Source organism: Callorhinchus milii, unplaced genomic scaffold, assembly GCF_018977255.1.
Source record: "Callorhinchus milii isolate IMCB2004 unplaced genomic scaffold, IMCB_Cmil_1.0 Scaffold1, whole genome shotgun sequence".
In the NCBI taxonomy this organism is placed as follows: Eukaryota; Metazoa; Chordata; class Chondrichthyes; order Chimaeriformes; family Callorhinchidae; genus Callorhinchus; species Callorhinchus milii.
In genome coordinates this window covers 77,887,536-77,900,260 of record NW_024704742.1, presented here as the reverse complement: position 1 = coordinate 77,900,260, position 12,725 = coordinate 77,887,536, and the positions used below count along the sequence as shown (strand labels likewise).

The 12,725-nt window shown below is 43.1% G+C and overlaps 1 protein-coding gene across 1 annotated transcript in view; it reads right to left on the bottom strand.

The window, feature by feature from the left end:
• Window positions 1–12,725, bottom strand: part of plgrkt (plasminogen receptor, C-terminal lysine transmembrane protein) — a 46,618-nt gene that overhangs the window by 23,839 nt on the left and 10,054 nt on the right. The window contains exon 2 of the mRNA XM_042332415.1: window positions 9,074–9,161. Coding sequence (XP_042188349.1) covers window positions 9,074–9,154 — 81 coding nt within the window. The 5' untranslated portion in view covers window positions 9,155–9,161. The remainder of the gene's footprint in view (window positions 1–9,073; window positions 9,162–12,725) is intronic.

Below are 12,725 nucleotides of genomic sequence, written 5' to 3'. Positions count from 1 at the left end.
GTTAAAGGCCTCATTTAACGACTCATGTAAGATAGATGTACCATGGAGGCAAGACATTACTGAGTGCCTATCAACTTCAGTTAAGTTAACTCAGGTTTCCTCCATCATAGTATAGACGAATAGGATTTCCCTAATGGCAGCTCAGTAAGATGTTAGAGTGGCAACTGAGAAGCAGTGACATGTGTCACTGCTTTTCCGACAATGTTAACAGCAGGCATTTTACATGACACAAGACGGAAAGAGCGAATGGTACATGGATACAGCATCCGACATGGTAAACCATTGTGTGTACCAAGTGGAACAACAACAACTTGGATTTATACAGTGCCCGCCACGCGTCTCAGAGCGCTTTACAGTTTAGGATCCCGGGACCATGGAAGTGGAAGATCTGAATCTGCGACAATCTACCTATTCCTTATACCCATATTATTAGAGTCTAGCACAGCTTGAGAGCGTAGACAAATCTCTGGCAGTCTTAAGAATGCGATTACTAATACCAAGGTATTCTTCAAACAACCATTTTCTACAGGTATACTGAGTCCAAGATATCAGCTGGACCTCCGAGGAACAGCTATATCAACATTCCCACTTTCTGGGTTAGTAACAGTGTGCAATCAATACGGAAAGCTGAAGGTGAAGGCTCAGGAGCTTAAATTAGATACAAAATAGAATTGATGTATGGATACTCATGGTGGGACAGTATTTTTCAGGCTGCCTGTATACTCGTCGCTTTTTTATTTTTATTGCAGATCTGTATGTACTTTTATTTGTGCTCTTTAATCCATCCTTATCATTCATAACAGATGTGAGTTCATTCTTATCATAACATCCATCAAGCGGGAACAATTGTTGCAGCAATGGCATCAGGTGAGAGGTCGCAATATATTTCTCCCTCTCAAGGTGGGGACTGTAAACTTACATTCTTTTGCAGAAATTAAAAATAATATTCAATGAGAAAAGCTATAGCAATTAAGGGGGCTAAAATGGCATGTTAAGCTAGGCAGAGGCATTGTGAGAAAATGATCTCGTAAACATGAAATGCAAGTGAGAGGAGCCTTCGGTTAGAATCAAAGCAGCAGAGACAGCAGGAATTCCTAATATCAGTGTCCCTACTCTGCCTGCTGCCCCAACTTAAGGTCAGCCGCTGATTCAGACTGAATTGATATTGTGCAGGGTTTAATCATATTTGGGTAAAACGTAAAGGTGTAAAAGTTAAGGTATAAAACTGGCACGCGTAATATAGCTTATGGTAGTGAGGAACAAGAGAAGGGCAAGACACTCACGGTCAACTCGCTTCCCGCAAGGATTGGGTAATATTGGTCCTTTTGTATGCTACAGTCACTGCGACACATGTATCAAGGTAACTTGCTTATGAAATGATCTTTGTCTAAATCGGCAGGTCAGGCAGCATCTATCTGGACCTGAAGCTTATGGACCTGAAATGTTAACTCATTTTTCTCTCTCCGTAGATGCTGCTTGACCTGCTGCGTGTTCCCAGTGACTTCTGTTTTTATTATTTTATCATGTAATTGGAGGGAGCACTTTGAACAGAAAATATTCTGCTCAAAAATTCCCTTTCGGATGAAACATTAAACCGAGGTCCAGTCTCTTTTTGAATAATGAATAATAATAGATGTTTAACTTCTAGGTGGACGTTTAAGATCCAGGTGTCCTGGCCAACAATCCCCCAAATAAAATTGAGGGTGAGGGGAACAGAACCTGAGGAAAGCGACTGGTTGACTGTGTCAATCAGCAGAGGGGAGAGGAGTGGGAGGTGGGTGACCAGTAACTGGGTGGAAAGGGGGTCGAGGCAGCAGGCTGTAGGCTTCATATGGGAAATGGTGGTTGAGAGGGAGGAGGGAGTAATTCGGGCAAAGGATTTTAGAGAGGGGGGAGTGGTAGGGGCTGTGGCGGAAGGAGGGGGTGATGTAGATAGTTAGGGGTGTGTGGAAGGGGTTGTAGGGGAGGCGGATGCAGCCAAGCAAATATTTTCAATCTTTGACACAATGAAGTCTTGGAACACTTCACACTTGACGTTTGATGTGAGGATGGAGGCAGCTTGGGGGGTGCGCGGAGGAGGTGATGGATGGTGGAAACAGTGACTGTGAGTTGTTTTTTGTCTCTAAAATAGTTTTGGAAATCCTTGAGTCACAGCTGGCAGTGGATTGTGAGGCCAGATTTATGTCATCTGCGTTCGAGCGTTTGGGTTTTCGTTTTGAGGGAGCGGAAGTGACTGTTATACCGGGGGAGCGGGTAGACTTGGAGACAGTCCTGGATGAGTGTTGGTTTGGGTGGGGTGTGGTGAAAGGTGTAGCCAGTGGGGGGGAGACAGACAGACATCCAATCAGGGGGACAGAGTCACAGGGGAAAAGCCAGATTTCTGTGAGCCCAAGAACGTCGATGTTCTCATCCAGGATGAGGTCATGGATCGTGAGGGCTTCACTTGGAGGAAGAGGACATTTTGGAGAGAAATGCGAGTGGGTGAGGTGGTGGAGGAGGGCTTCGCAGGGAGGGTAGGGAGGGTTTTAGGCTCTGGGGGAGAATTGACCGTGGAGGGTGGGGGGGTGTTTGGAGGGTTAAGGATGTGGATGAGGGAAGGGGTGTTTGCCTTTCGGAGGTGGGGGAGGCGGCTGTGTCCAGGAGTGTGGGCGATGGGGCAGTTGCGGCGGCTGCTTTGGGACAACCATCATCGAGAGCCACAATGGGCCTGGCGGAGGATATCAACAACAACAACAAGATTCCATTTATAAAGCGCCTTTCACGTCAGGAGGACGTCCCAAGGCGCTGAACAGTTGGGTCAGGACCCGAGCAGGGGGGAAATGGTCAGGGTGAGGGGAGGGAAGGGAGGGAGCGAGGAGGGGGGAAATGGTCAGGGTGAGGGGAGGGATGGGAGGGAGCGAGGAGGGGGTAGAGAGTCGAGAGGGGAGCTGAAGGCACGGTCAAAGAGAAAGGTCTTGAGACCGGCCTTGAAGGAGGAAAGGGAGGAGGCGGCGAAGGCACTGGGGGATGGAGTTCCAGAGCCTGGGGCTGAGAGGCTGAAGGCCCGACCACCGATGGTAGGGCGATTGGGGCGGGGGACGTGGAGCAGACCGGAGCCGGAGGAACGGAGGGTACGGGCAGGTAGGTAGGGGGATAGTAGGTCAGAGAGGTAGGAGGGAGCAAGGCCGTGAATGGCCTTATAGGTGAGGATGAGGATCTTGAAATCAATCCTCTGGGGGATGGGGGATATCCAGACTGGACCAGAGGGAGGCAGTAATGGGGTCCAGGAGAGAGAGAAGGCGAGAGGGCGGTGGGAGAGAAGGACTGAGTGGGAATAGCGGAGTGTGGGGTGCAGAAGGAGGAGGGCAACTTGGATCAGGTTGGGAGCGCCAAAACACAGGAGCAAAGCATTTATGGTTAGCCTGCAGACATGGCGGGGGCTAGGGGTGACAGGACAGACTGGCTCCTTCCTCAAATATACAGATTAGATCCTTTATCAGAATAAGTATTGTCAAACATAACACGTAGTAAAGACCTGAAACTAGTTGGACAATCAATGGGAGTTGCCAGCCAAACAGAGGCGTGTGGAGTAAGGAAACTTGCCTATCGTTTCGCCCTGCCTGGGAATCAAACCCGGGTCCTCTTGCTTGCAACTAACTTCGATACTGGACGCAATAAATGACAACAAACCCAGACAGTTGAATAGTTTAAAACAAACGAGGAAGGAACATGGACGAAAAGGCATTGAAATAATTAGTCATTATTAATTACTCCCACCACCCGCATCTTTGTACCCTCATTAAAAAGGGTCAGAATCCAAGACATATTATTTTACAATGCACAGTTGTTATGTCCTGGGTAAAAGTGCAAGCAAAAACAATTCAAGATTACTGAAGAACAGAAGTTATTTTTCTGTAAAGGTTTTTTGATTGGTAGAACTGATTCATTATTATTTGGAACGATTATTTGCTTACTAAGTTTTTACACTCAACATGTTCTGTAAAATCAGCAATTCTTGGGAAAATGTTGATATTTTGTTCCGGGACTGGGACACCAACAACAATAATAATAATCCTTGCATTTGATATAGCGCCTTATCACGTCGTTGAGATGTCTCAAAGCGCTTCACAGAATATATTGCAAAGATTAGTGCCTGTATATTTTTTCAATATTTGAATAGCAAACGTCCCCTGGCTCTGTTCTGATTGCAAAGCACTGTGTGAATATGAAGATACAGAGGTAACTTCCCTCTTTCCGCTCCACAGCCATAAATTGTCAGGAGTATATATACACATATATAGGAGTATAATATATACTCTTTGTATCTGAATCACATTGTCAAAACTTCTCAAGAGAGCTTCACAAGATACTGTAAAGTGTAGTGGTTGTGTATTTACAGGCGAAAACAGCAGCCACTTTGCACAGAGCAACGTCCCACACACAACCATGAAGTGAACGACCAATTTTATCTTGAGTAGTTTTGGCCAGAACACAGAGAATTCTCTCTTTGAAGAATAATAATACTTACATTGATATAGGGCCTTATCACGTCTTCGAGACGTCTCAAAGAGCTTCACAGGATATACTGTAAAATGAATTGACTGTATATTTTGTGGGCAAAACGCAGCAGCCAACTGCGCTCAGCAGTGTACCACAAACAGTTGTGGATTGAGTGACCAATTTATTATTATTATTTTTGAAGGAAGTATTACCCCCAGAAAAGCGATCTGAAGTTTCTCCTGGTCATTCGACTAACAACCGGGTTTCTGCTTACTGCAAAGTAAACAGAGGTGTGTGGAATAAGGAAACTTGCCCAACATTTCGCCCTGCCAGGGATAGAACCCAGTTCTCTCGATTGCTCTAACCACTGAGCTACAGGACTGCATGAAATCTTTAATGTCCAACTTAACATGCTGATGTTAAACTTTGGTTAAATCTCAGTTTAACATCTCATCCAAAGATGATGAACAACCCTCAAGCGCCTATTTTTAATAGACGCTTATGATCCAGTGAGTGACCTTTCCACCAGTCTAAATTGTTAAGTAAAGAATTATAATTCAAATACTTTTGAACCTTGGAGCCAGATGATGCTGTGAAATCTAAACAGAATAATAAATGGAACACAAATAACACCATTGAACACATCATGACTGTTGAAAACTGATTAAGATTAAGAGCCTGTTTGCAACAGGCAACCATAGTCAGCAACTGCAGCCTCCAATGACGGAATTGATGAAAGTAACTTGCTTGCAATGTTAAACAATGACTAACACCGAGGAAGGTATTTCATATTTTATAACCCGAATCTCCACTCTTGAAAACGCTCCCCCTTCTGCTCCCAACGCTCCGTTACTCCCACTCAGTTCTTCTCTCCCACTGCCCTCTCGCCTTCGCTCTCTCCTGGACCCCAATACTGCCTCCCTCTGCTCCAGTCTGGATATCCTCCGCCAGGCCCATCGTATCTCTCGATGATGGTTGTCCCAAAGCAGCCGCCGCAACTGCCCCATCGCCCACATTCCTGGACACAGCCGCCTCTCCCACCTCCGAAACACAAACACCCCTTCCCTCATCCACATCCTTAAACCCTCCAAACACCGCCCCCACCCTCCACGGTGAATTCTCCCCCAGAGCCTAAAACCCTCCCTACCCTCCCTGCGAAGCCCTCCTCCACCACCTCACCCACTCGCATTTCTCTCCAAAATGTCCTCTTCCTCCAAGTAAAGCCCTCACGGTCCATGACCTCATCCTGGATGAGAACATCGACATTCTTGGGCTCACAGAAACCTGGCTGTTCCCCTGTCCCCCTGATCGGACATCCGTCTCCCCCCACCCCACTGGCTACACCTTTCACCACAGCGCTGTATACTATACAAAATTATATTTGTTTTGCGCCTTTCTACTTGTGAACACACAACTTTCTGACTCAGAGGCGAGAGGCATACCAACTGAGCCAATCTGACCCTTCATGAGACTGTCAGCCTATCATTATTGGAGAAGCACTGCACTGTTTGGAGGTACTGTCTTTTAGACATTAAACTGAGGTCTCGTATGTCTGTTCAGGTGGACGTCAAAGATCCATATGGTACTTTTTAAAGAAAAGGAAGTTTCTCCTGGTTAATCACTTCATGGATGTTTGTTGGACCCTGCTGTGCGTAAATTTAGTTTGTAGAAACAACTGTAAAATATCTGGAAACATCACGCTTTCGAGTTTCTTTCTACAGAAATGGAGCAATTCAGGTTCAGTTATGCACTGCAACTCAGTGTAATTATAGAGTGCCACCTACTGCTTTTAAACAGAACAAAATGAACTACAAAACGTGGCAATGTTTAAAATATCTACAGGATTTAGTTATAATAACGATACTTACATTTGATATAGCGCTTTTCACATTGGGAGGACCTCTCAAAGCACGTCACATGATATACAGAAAGTCTTGTTTTTCAGCTACCCTATTATCTAAAAAAAATCATAACTTCTTTAAGACTTATTAGACATAGTAATGGTTTTACAACTTTTTGTTCACCCTGTACTATAAAGTGTTGTGACTGTATTTTGTATATGAACATGGCAGCCAATTTGCATACAGCAAATCCCGCAAAGAGCCATGGAGTGAGTGACCAATTTTATTTGGGGGAAATTATTGGCCAGGAAACCAGGGAGAAATTCATTCAATTTTCGAATAGGGCCATGGGATCTTTAACATCCACCCGAACAGGCAGATAGGATGTCTCATCCGAAGGCCAGCATCTCCAATACAGCAACCCGCACCACTGCAATGGAATGTCAGCCCACCAGGGGGCTTGAACCCGCAACCTTCTGCCTTAGATGCAAGAGTGCTACCCATGGAGCCAGGCTGACACATCACTGATGCATTGTTTATAGCATGTCTGTGCTGTGCAATAATATATAAGACAGAAAATCCCATGATAAACTATGGTGTTAAAATTCTCAGAATCTGGTATGTACATTAAAGTTTGGTTAATGCAATTAACATACATCTCTAAAGGTGAGACAGATAGAACTCTGTAAAGATAGAACAAAGTTTAGCTAATAGTTTTTAGGTCAATATGTCAATAGATTAATTTAGGTCAATATGCCATCTGCTATTCAAAGTCACCTAAATATCTTCAAAATAGTCACTACACATGGCAGTAAATCATTAGAGATATTTCAGGATGATGAAGTGCTATGAAATGGTAGTTCTTTCCTTCGATCTGACCTGCAGATAGTAATATTTGCAGTTCTGTTCTGGGATGGTACCCTGTGCTATATAAATGCAAGTTGCTGCTGTTGTAATAATCCTTGTGTTTGATATAGAGCCTCTAACATAGAACAAGGAACTGTTGTCAAGTGTGGTAGCTGTATCTGTAAGCAAACTCTGCCACCAATATGTGCGCAGCAAGCTCCCCTAAACAACAATAACTTGTGTTTATATAACTCCTTTCAAGTGGGTAGCATCTTGGAGTCCTTAAAAGTCCTACACCCGGTCATGAAGTGAATGTGGAGAATTGATAACTAAATCACAGGGGGAAAAAGGTATATTTTCGAATAGTGTCATGGAATTTTCAATGTCCCCCTGAAGGACTTGCAGACAGGACCTTGGTTTAAAGTCTCACCTATTGGGCAACATCTGTGACAAGGCATTGTCACCGGGGAGGGGGAAGAGGAGCATGTTGGGTTGGGGAGGATCTAAAATCACTCAGAGTTCGAGCTGATCATTATCCATCAATTCCTGCTGAAGCGTACGAGTGCTCTTAACATCAGGCAAAGATAAAAACTTGGCTCATCCTGGAACCAAGTAGTCTGCTGACATTCCCTGGGATCTAAAAAGCATTAGTTCTGATGAAATCTCTGGTCTGAGCTAAAATCTCATGACTCTGAGTGCTCTACAATGCCTACATTGGCGGGAGAGCCTTCAGCAACTCTGCCCTCAACCTCTGGAATTCCATCCCCTAATCACTCCGCCATACTCCTTACTTGGCCTCCTTCAAGTCCCGCCTCAAGACCCTCCTCTTCGACCATGCCATCGGTCACCCCCTTCCCCTCCCCTCTCCCCCTTGACCCCAGCTCAGGTCTGAAATGCTGTACTCTCTCCAGCGCTTTCAGACGTCCTCCCGACGTGAAAGGCGCTATACAAATGTAATCTTATTGTTGTACACAGCAGCTTCTCCACTCCAGTACATTTTATAGAAGTGAACATCTGGGTTCACATCTGGAGAATGGCCACTTCAGCAAAGTCACTCAGCACCTATAGAGCCAGACATTATTGATAATATTAATAATTCTTACATTTGATATAGCGCCTTTAAAGGTTTGGAGGATGCTTCATGTATAGGATACAGTGCAAAGTGGAGTGACTGCACTTTGTTGGCAAATGCCGCAGCCAATTTGAATGCAGCAATGTCCAACAGACATCCACGATGTGAGTAACCAATTTTATTTGGGGGATTTTTTGACAGAACACTGGTAGAAAATCCCTTCTCTTTTCAAATAGTGCCATGGGATCTTTAACGCCCACCTGAACAGGCAGACAGGATCATTGCCATCGCTGAGTGCCCTTAGGTCAGGAGGGGAGAAAGTTGGCGTTGGAACAATTTCTGAATATATTAAATTTTGAAAAGAAATGTTTTCATATTTGTTGTTTCCACTTTCATACTGGCAGGCAGATCACACAGCAAGCAGCAACAGGTCACAGCCCCCCTTCAACTCTTAAAATAATTCACATATTTATATCATCTCCCCCTGCAAGAAAAGCACAATAAAATCAGGGAAAGCAACAGGAACATTCAAATAAAACATTCACAGATAATAAAACAGGTTGAAGAATGCATGAAAATGGTTGTTCTGGAAAATAATGAGTCTGCAAATTTCCATTGTGAAACCTTGCCTTAATGTCACTAGACAGTTCAGCATTTGTGCATTTGTTACGTGTAAGCAATATAAAATCTAACTTTACATAACTTTACACAAATCATATATGATATGACTTAAGTTTGACAGAACTCATACTTAGCATAAGTCACGTTACATGTATGGTCCCAACTGAAATGCCTTATGTGAGGTTTACTGTATCACAGAGCCGGGAAGTCATACCTGCAGGGCACCATTTGCTGCCATGAATTCCTGCTGTTTCTTCATGTTGTCTTCCATGGACTTGGACAAAAAGAACCCCATCGTGGACCTATTAAATCCATAAGAAAATAGATGAGGTACTGTATTTAATAACAAAATAATATGGTTCATTCTCCACTCGAAAAGACTTTATTCAACCAGTGTAAAATCTTATATAAGTTTCACCTTCAATCTTATGCAAACCACTACCTACAAAGTTACATACTGTAAACATTTTTAATGAAAAATTTGTCAACAAATTTGGCAAAATTGCCCTTAACATTCTAATAATGTCTGTGATACTCAAAACTGGATACCTTGGTAATTTCTAAATGTAATCCTCATGTGTGAGCACCATTATCACATGGCTCAGTGTCAGTATAAACAATTAGATTGTGGTATGTATAGAACCTTTATCAGAGAAGGGTAACTCAACCTCAATGCTAATCTGGTCTATTGCGCTATATGCAGAGCTGCTAAAAGATGCCTCTAGCATTAGGTCATGAATATTGAACACCCGTTTACTTAAACATCACTTTACAGATGCCTGAATGATTCCACTATTTTCTTATCAACACGTTGTGCTTGTTGATGACATTAATCCCTATAGAGTGGTCAGTTCCAATCAGAAAGACAAACAGTGACAAAAATCACTGCAAAGCCAGACAGAACTAGACAGCAGGTAGCCAAATAATGAGCGATTTTCAGCACTAAAAAGATCAAGTCAATAAACCAGTCAAGAGGGATTGAATTATGTTGTTTGCTATGCAAATGTTGCAAACTCGTCTCCATTACAAACACATAATAATAATAATAATAATAATCCTTGCATTTGATATAGCGCTTTTCACGTCGGGAGGACGTCCCAAAGCGCTTCACAGAATACACTGTAAAGTGAATTGACTGTATATTTGTGGGCGAACGCGGCAGCCAATTGCGCACAGCAATGTCCCACAAACAGTTGTAGATCGAAAATGACCAATTTATTATTGTTTTTGGTTTTGGAGGGATTATTATTAGGCGTGTGGAGTAAGGAAACTTGACCAAGGTTTCGCCCGGCCTGGAATTGAACTCAGGTCTCTCGCTTGCAAAGCGAGTGCTCTAACCACTGAGCTACAGGACTCTACAGGATGCCAACACATGGCATCAAGTCCAATCTGCTTGGCTTGGGTCAAGCAAGTCATCAAGGTAGCTGGAAAATATAGTAGCAAAATGGGTATCTTTAAGGAAGCTAAGTCCTACTCATCATTGTCAGCAAGTTAGCTGGACAGATGTAGAAGATTGTTGGAATATTGTAGGTCTATTTGGCAGCTTGCCCAGGAAGTCTATCTTTGCTGCTTAATTCAGTACAATCCAACACAATGCAGATGAGTCGACTGATCAGAACGGCTATTGGACCCTATCCAATATAAAAGATAATAATAATATTTAATTTGATAAAAGCCTCATCACATAGTCGAGATGTCTCAAAGCGTTTCAGAGAATATACTGTAAACTATAGTGACTGTATATTTTGTCGGCGATAGGCTGTCATTCTTTTATAACAGGGGTGTCAAACTCATCTGGCTGCAAGGGCTATTTAAGTTAGCACTCTTCACTTGGTGGGCCGCACCGTAAAATAAGTTATACATAATACTGGATCTGAAAATGTCTGTAGTGATTGTGTGTATACTTGCTCAAACACACCAATTTGTATGAAACATTACCGTCTTATCCGTTAGGACTTTGGGTTGCAGGGTTAACAAAAACCCAATGGGGTCCTTCTCTATTGTGGCTCTTTTTTTTTGGTCAGCCGGGTGTCTGACACATACAGGAACCCATTCCCATGCTTAAGAGCAACCAAACCAAGCTGAGGTTTCCATGCGTCCCACCTACACATGGAAATCCCAGAAATAGATAGTTGGAATGTGCACTCTCTCCCTGGAGGGACACATCCTGCTGACATAATTCTGGAAAGTATTAGGTGCAGATTGGCAAGAGCCAAGGCTTGAGGACCCCAGAGTATGCTGGAATCTAACCAGCTAACCAGACATTGATATCGCTGTCTGCCAAACGTTGCCGCTGCTTGTCTAGCTGGGACCACTGTATCCATTAGGGCTTTGGCTTGCAGGATTAACAGGAATTGAGTGGGATGACTCCCTGCCCCCAGTGACCGGCCTGCCCTTCCAGATCCTGCCAATGAGCCAGGCTCACTGTGCTGTCATCAGTAGTGCCCTGGGATACTGTGGACCTGCCTGGCTCCAGAACCAGACTACTGAGACCACCAAAGAGGGCTGGCAAATTCCGACATTCCATCGCCAAGCATGTCACGTTGCGGCCAGTTTAGCTCCAAGGAGACCCTGCTTATATTGTGGCTATCTCTAATAGAAATAGCCAGTAAATATTTTCACTGCTAACAATACACCTTTAAAAAAGCAAACTTTTTTTTTTAAAAATCAGCTCATAAAATATCAACGCCTCAAAAACTCTGGATAAACAGTAGCCAGTGTTTAATTATATTATTCCTGTCACCTTCCACCTGTAGGAGTTACTTATGGAATTCCAGAAATCAAACTATTGAATTATTTAACACCATTCTAGTGTGAAATAATCTCCTCACAATCTCAATCTATTTAGCTACAAAACTGCAAACAATTTGTGCTAAAACCATGCACCGTCTGTTTTTTTCTTGTGGCATGAGTCAGGGCAATAATCCAATTGTAAGAATGATGCACAGAATACAAAGGCTCATTCACGCAGCTTGGAGCTAAAGTAATAATAGTTCATTTAACAGACGGTGTTAACAGAGGCAATAAAGGAAGATTCAGTTACAAATGCGTGTGAAGTGGACTTTTCAGATTCTGCTTCGCAAATCAGACCTTTCTGTATGATCCACTTTGACCACATAATCATTCTTTGTTCAATTATTCCTTCACAATATTCATCATCTTAATAGCAATATTACAGCAGCATGTGCAATAATGGACACGATTGTACAAAACCCAATATAGGTGGATTTTATAATTCCCACTTCCTTTACACAGACAAACGTGAGATCAAATTGTGGCAATATGAAGTGCTTTACAAAGTTTCTGTTTTGAAACCTGTTATCAAGCAAATTGAATAAACCCAGTACTGAGATGAGTGGTCGTTTGGTGAGATACACTCCTGCTAATTACCTGTTATAAACCATCGTACATTTGCTTCATCAAAGGCAAGCATTATTCCAGTAAACACTTAAAGAAATAAAACTCATCCTTGAATTTGATATAAAGCCTTTCATGTAAAAAGAATGTCTCAAAGTGCTTCACAGGATTCATTGCATAGTGCAGTGACTGTGTATTTTTATAAGTAAATGTGGCAGCAATTTCCACACAGCAATGTCCCACAAATAGCCTTGAAATGAATGACCAATTTTAATTGGGGGAATTGTTGGGCAGGACACAAGGAGAAACTCCCTTCTCCTTTTTAATAGTGCCATGGGATCTTTAACATCTGAACAGGTAGACAGGACCTCAGTTTAACATCCAAAGGACAGCACGCCTGATAACACAGTGCACCCCCCAGGACTATAATAGAATACCAGGTTTGATTTTGAAAGTACATCTTTGGAGGGGACACAAGCAGAGTCTCCTTAGAGCTGAACTAGATGCTT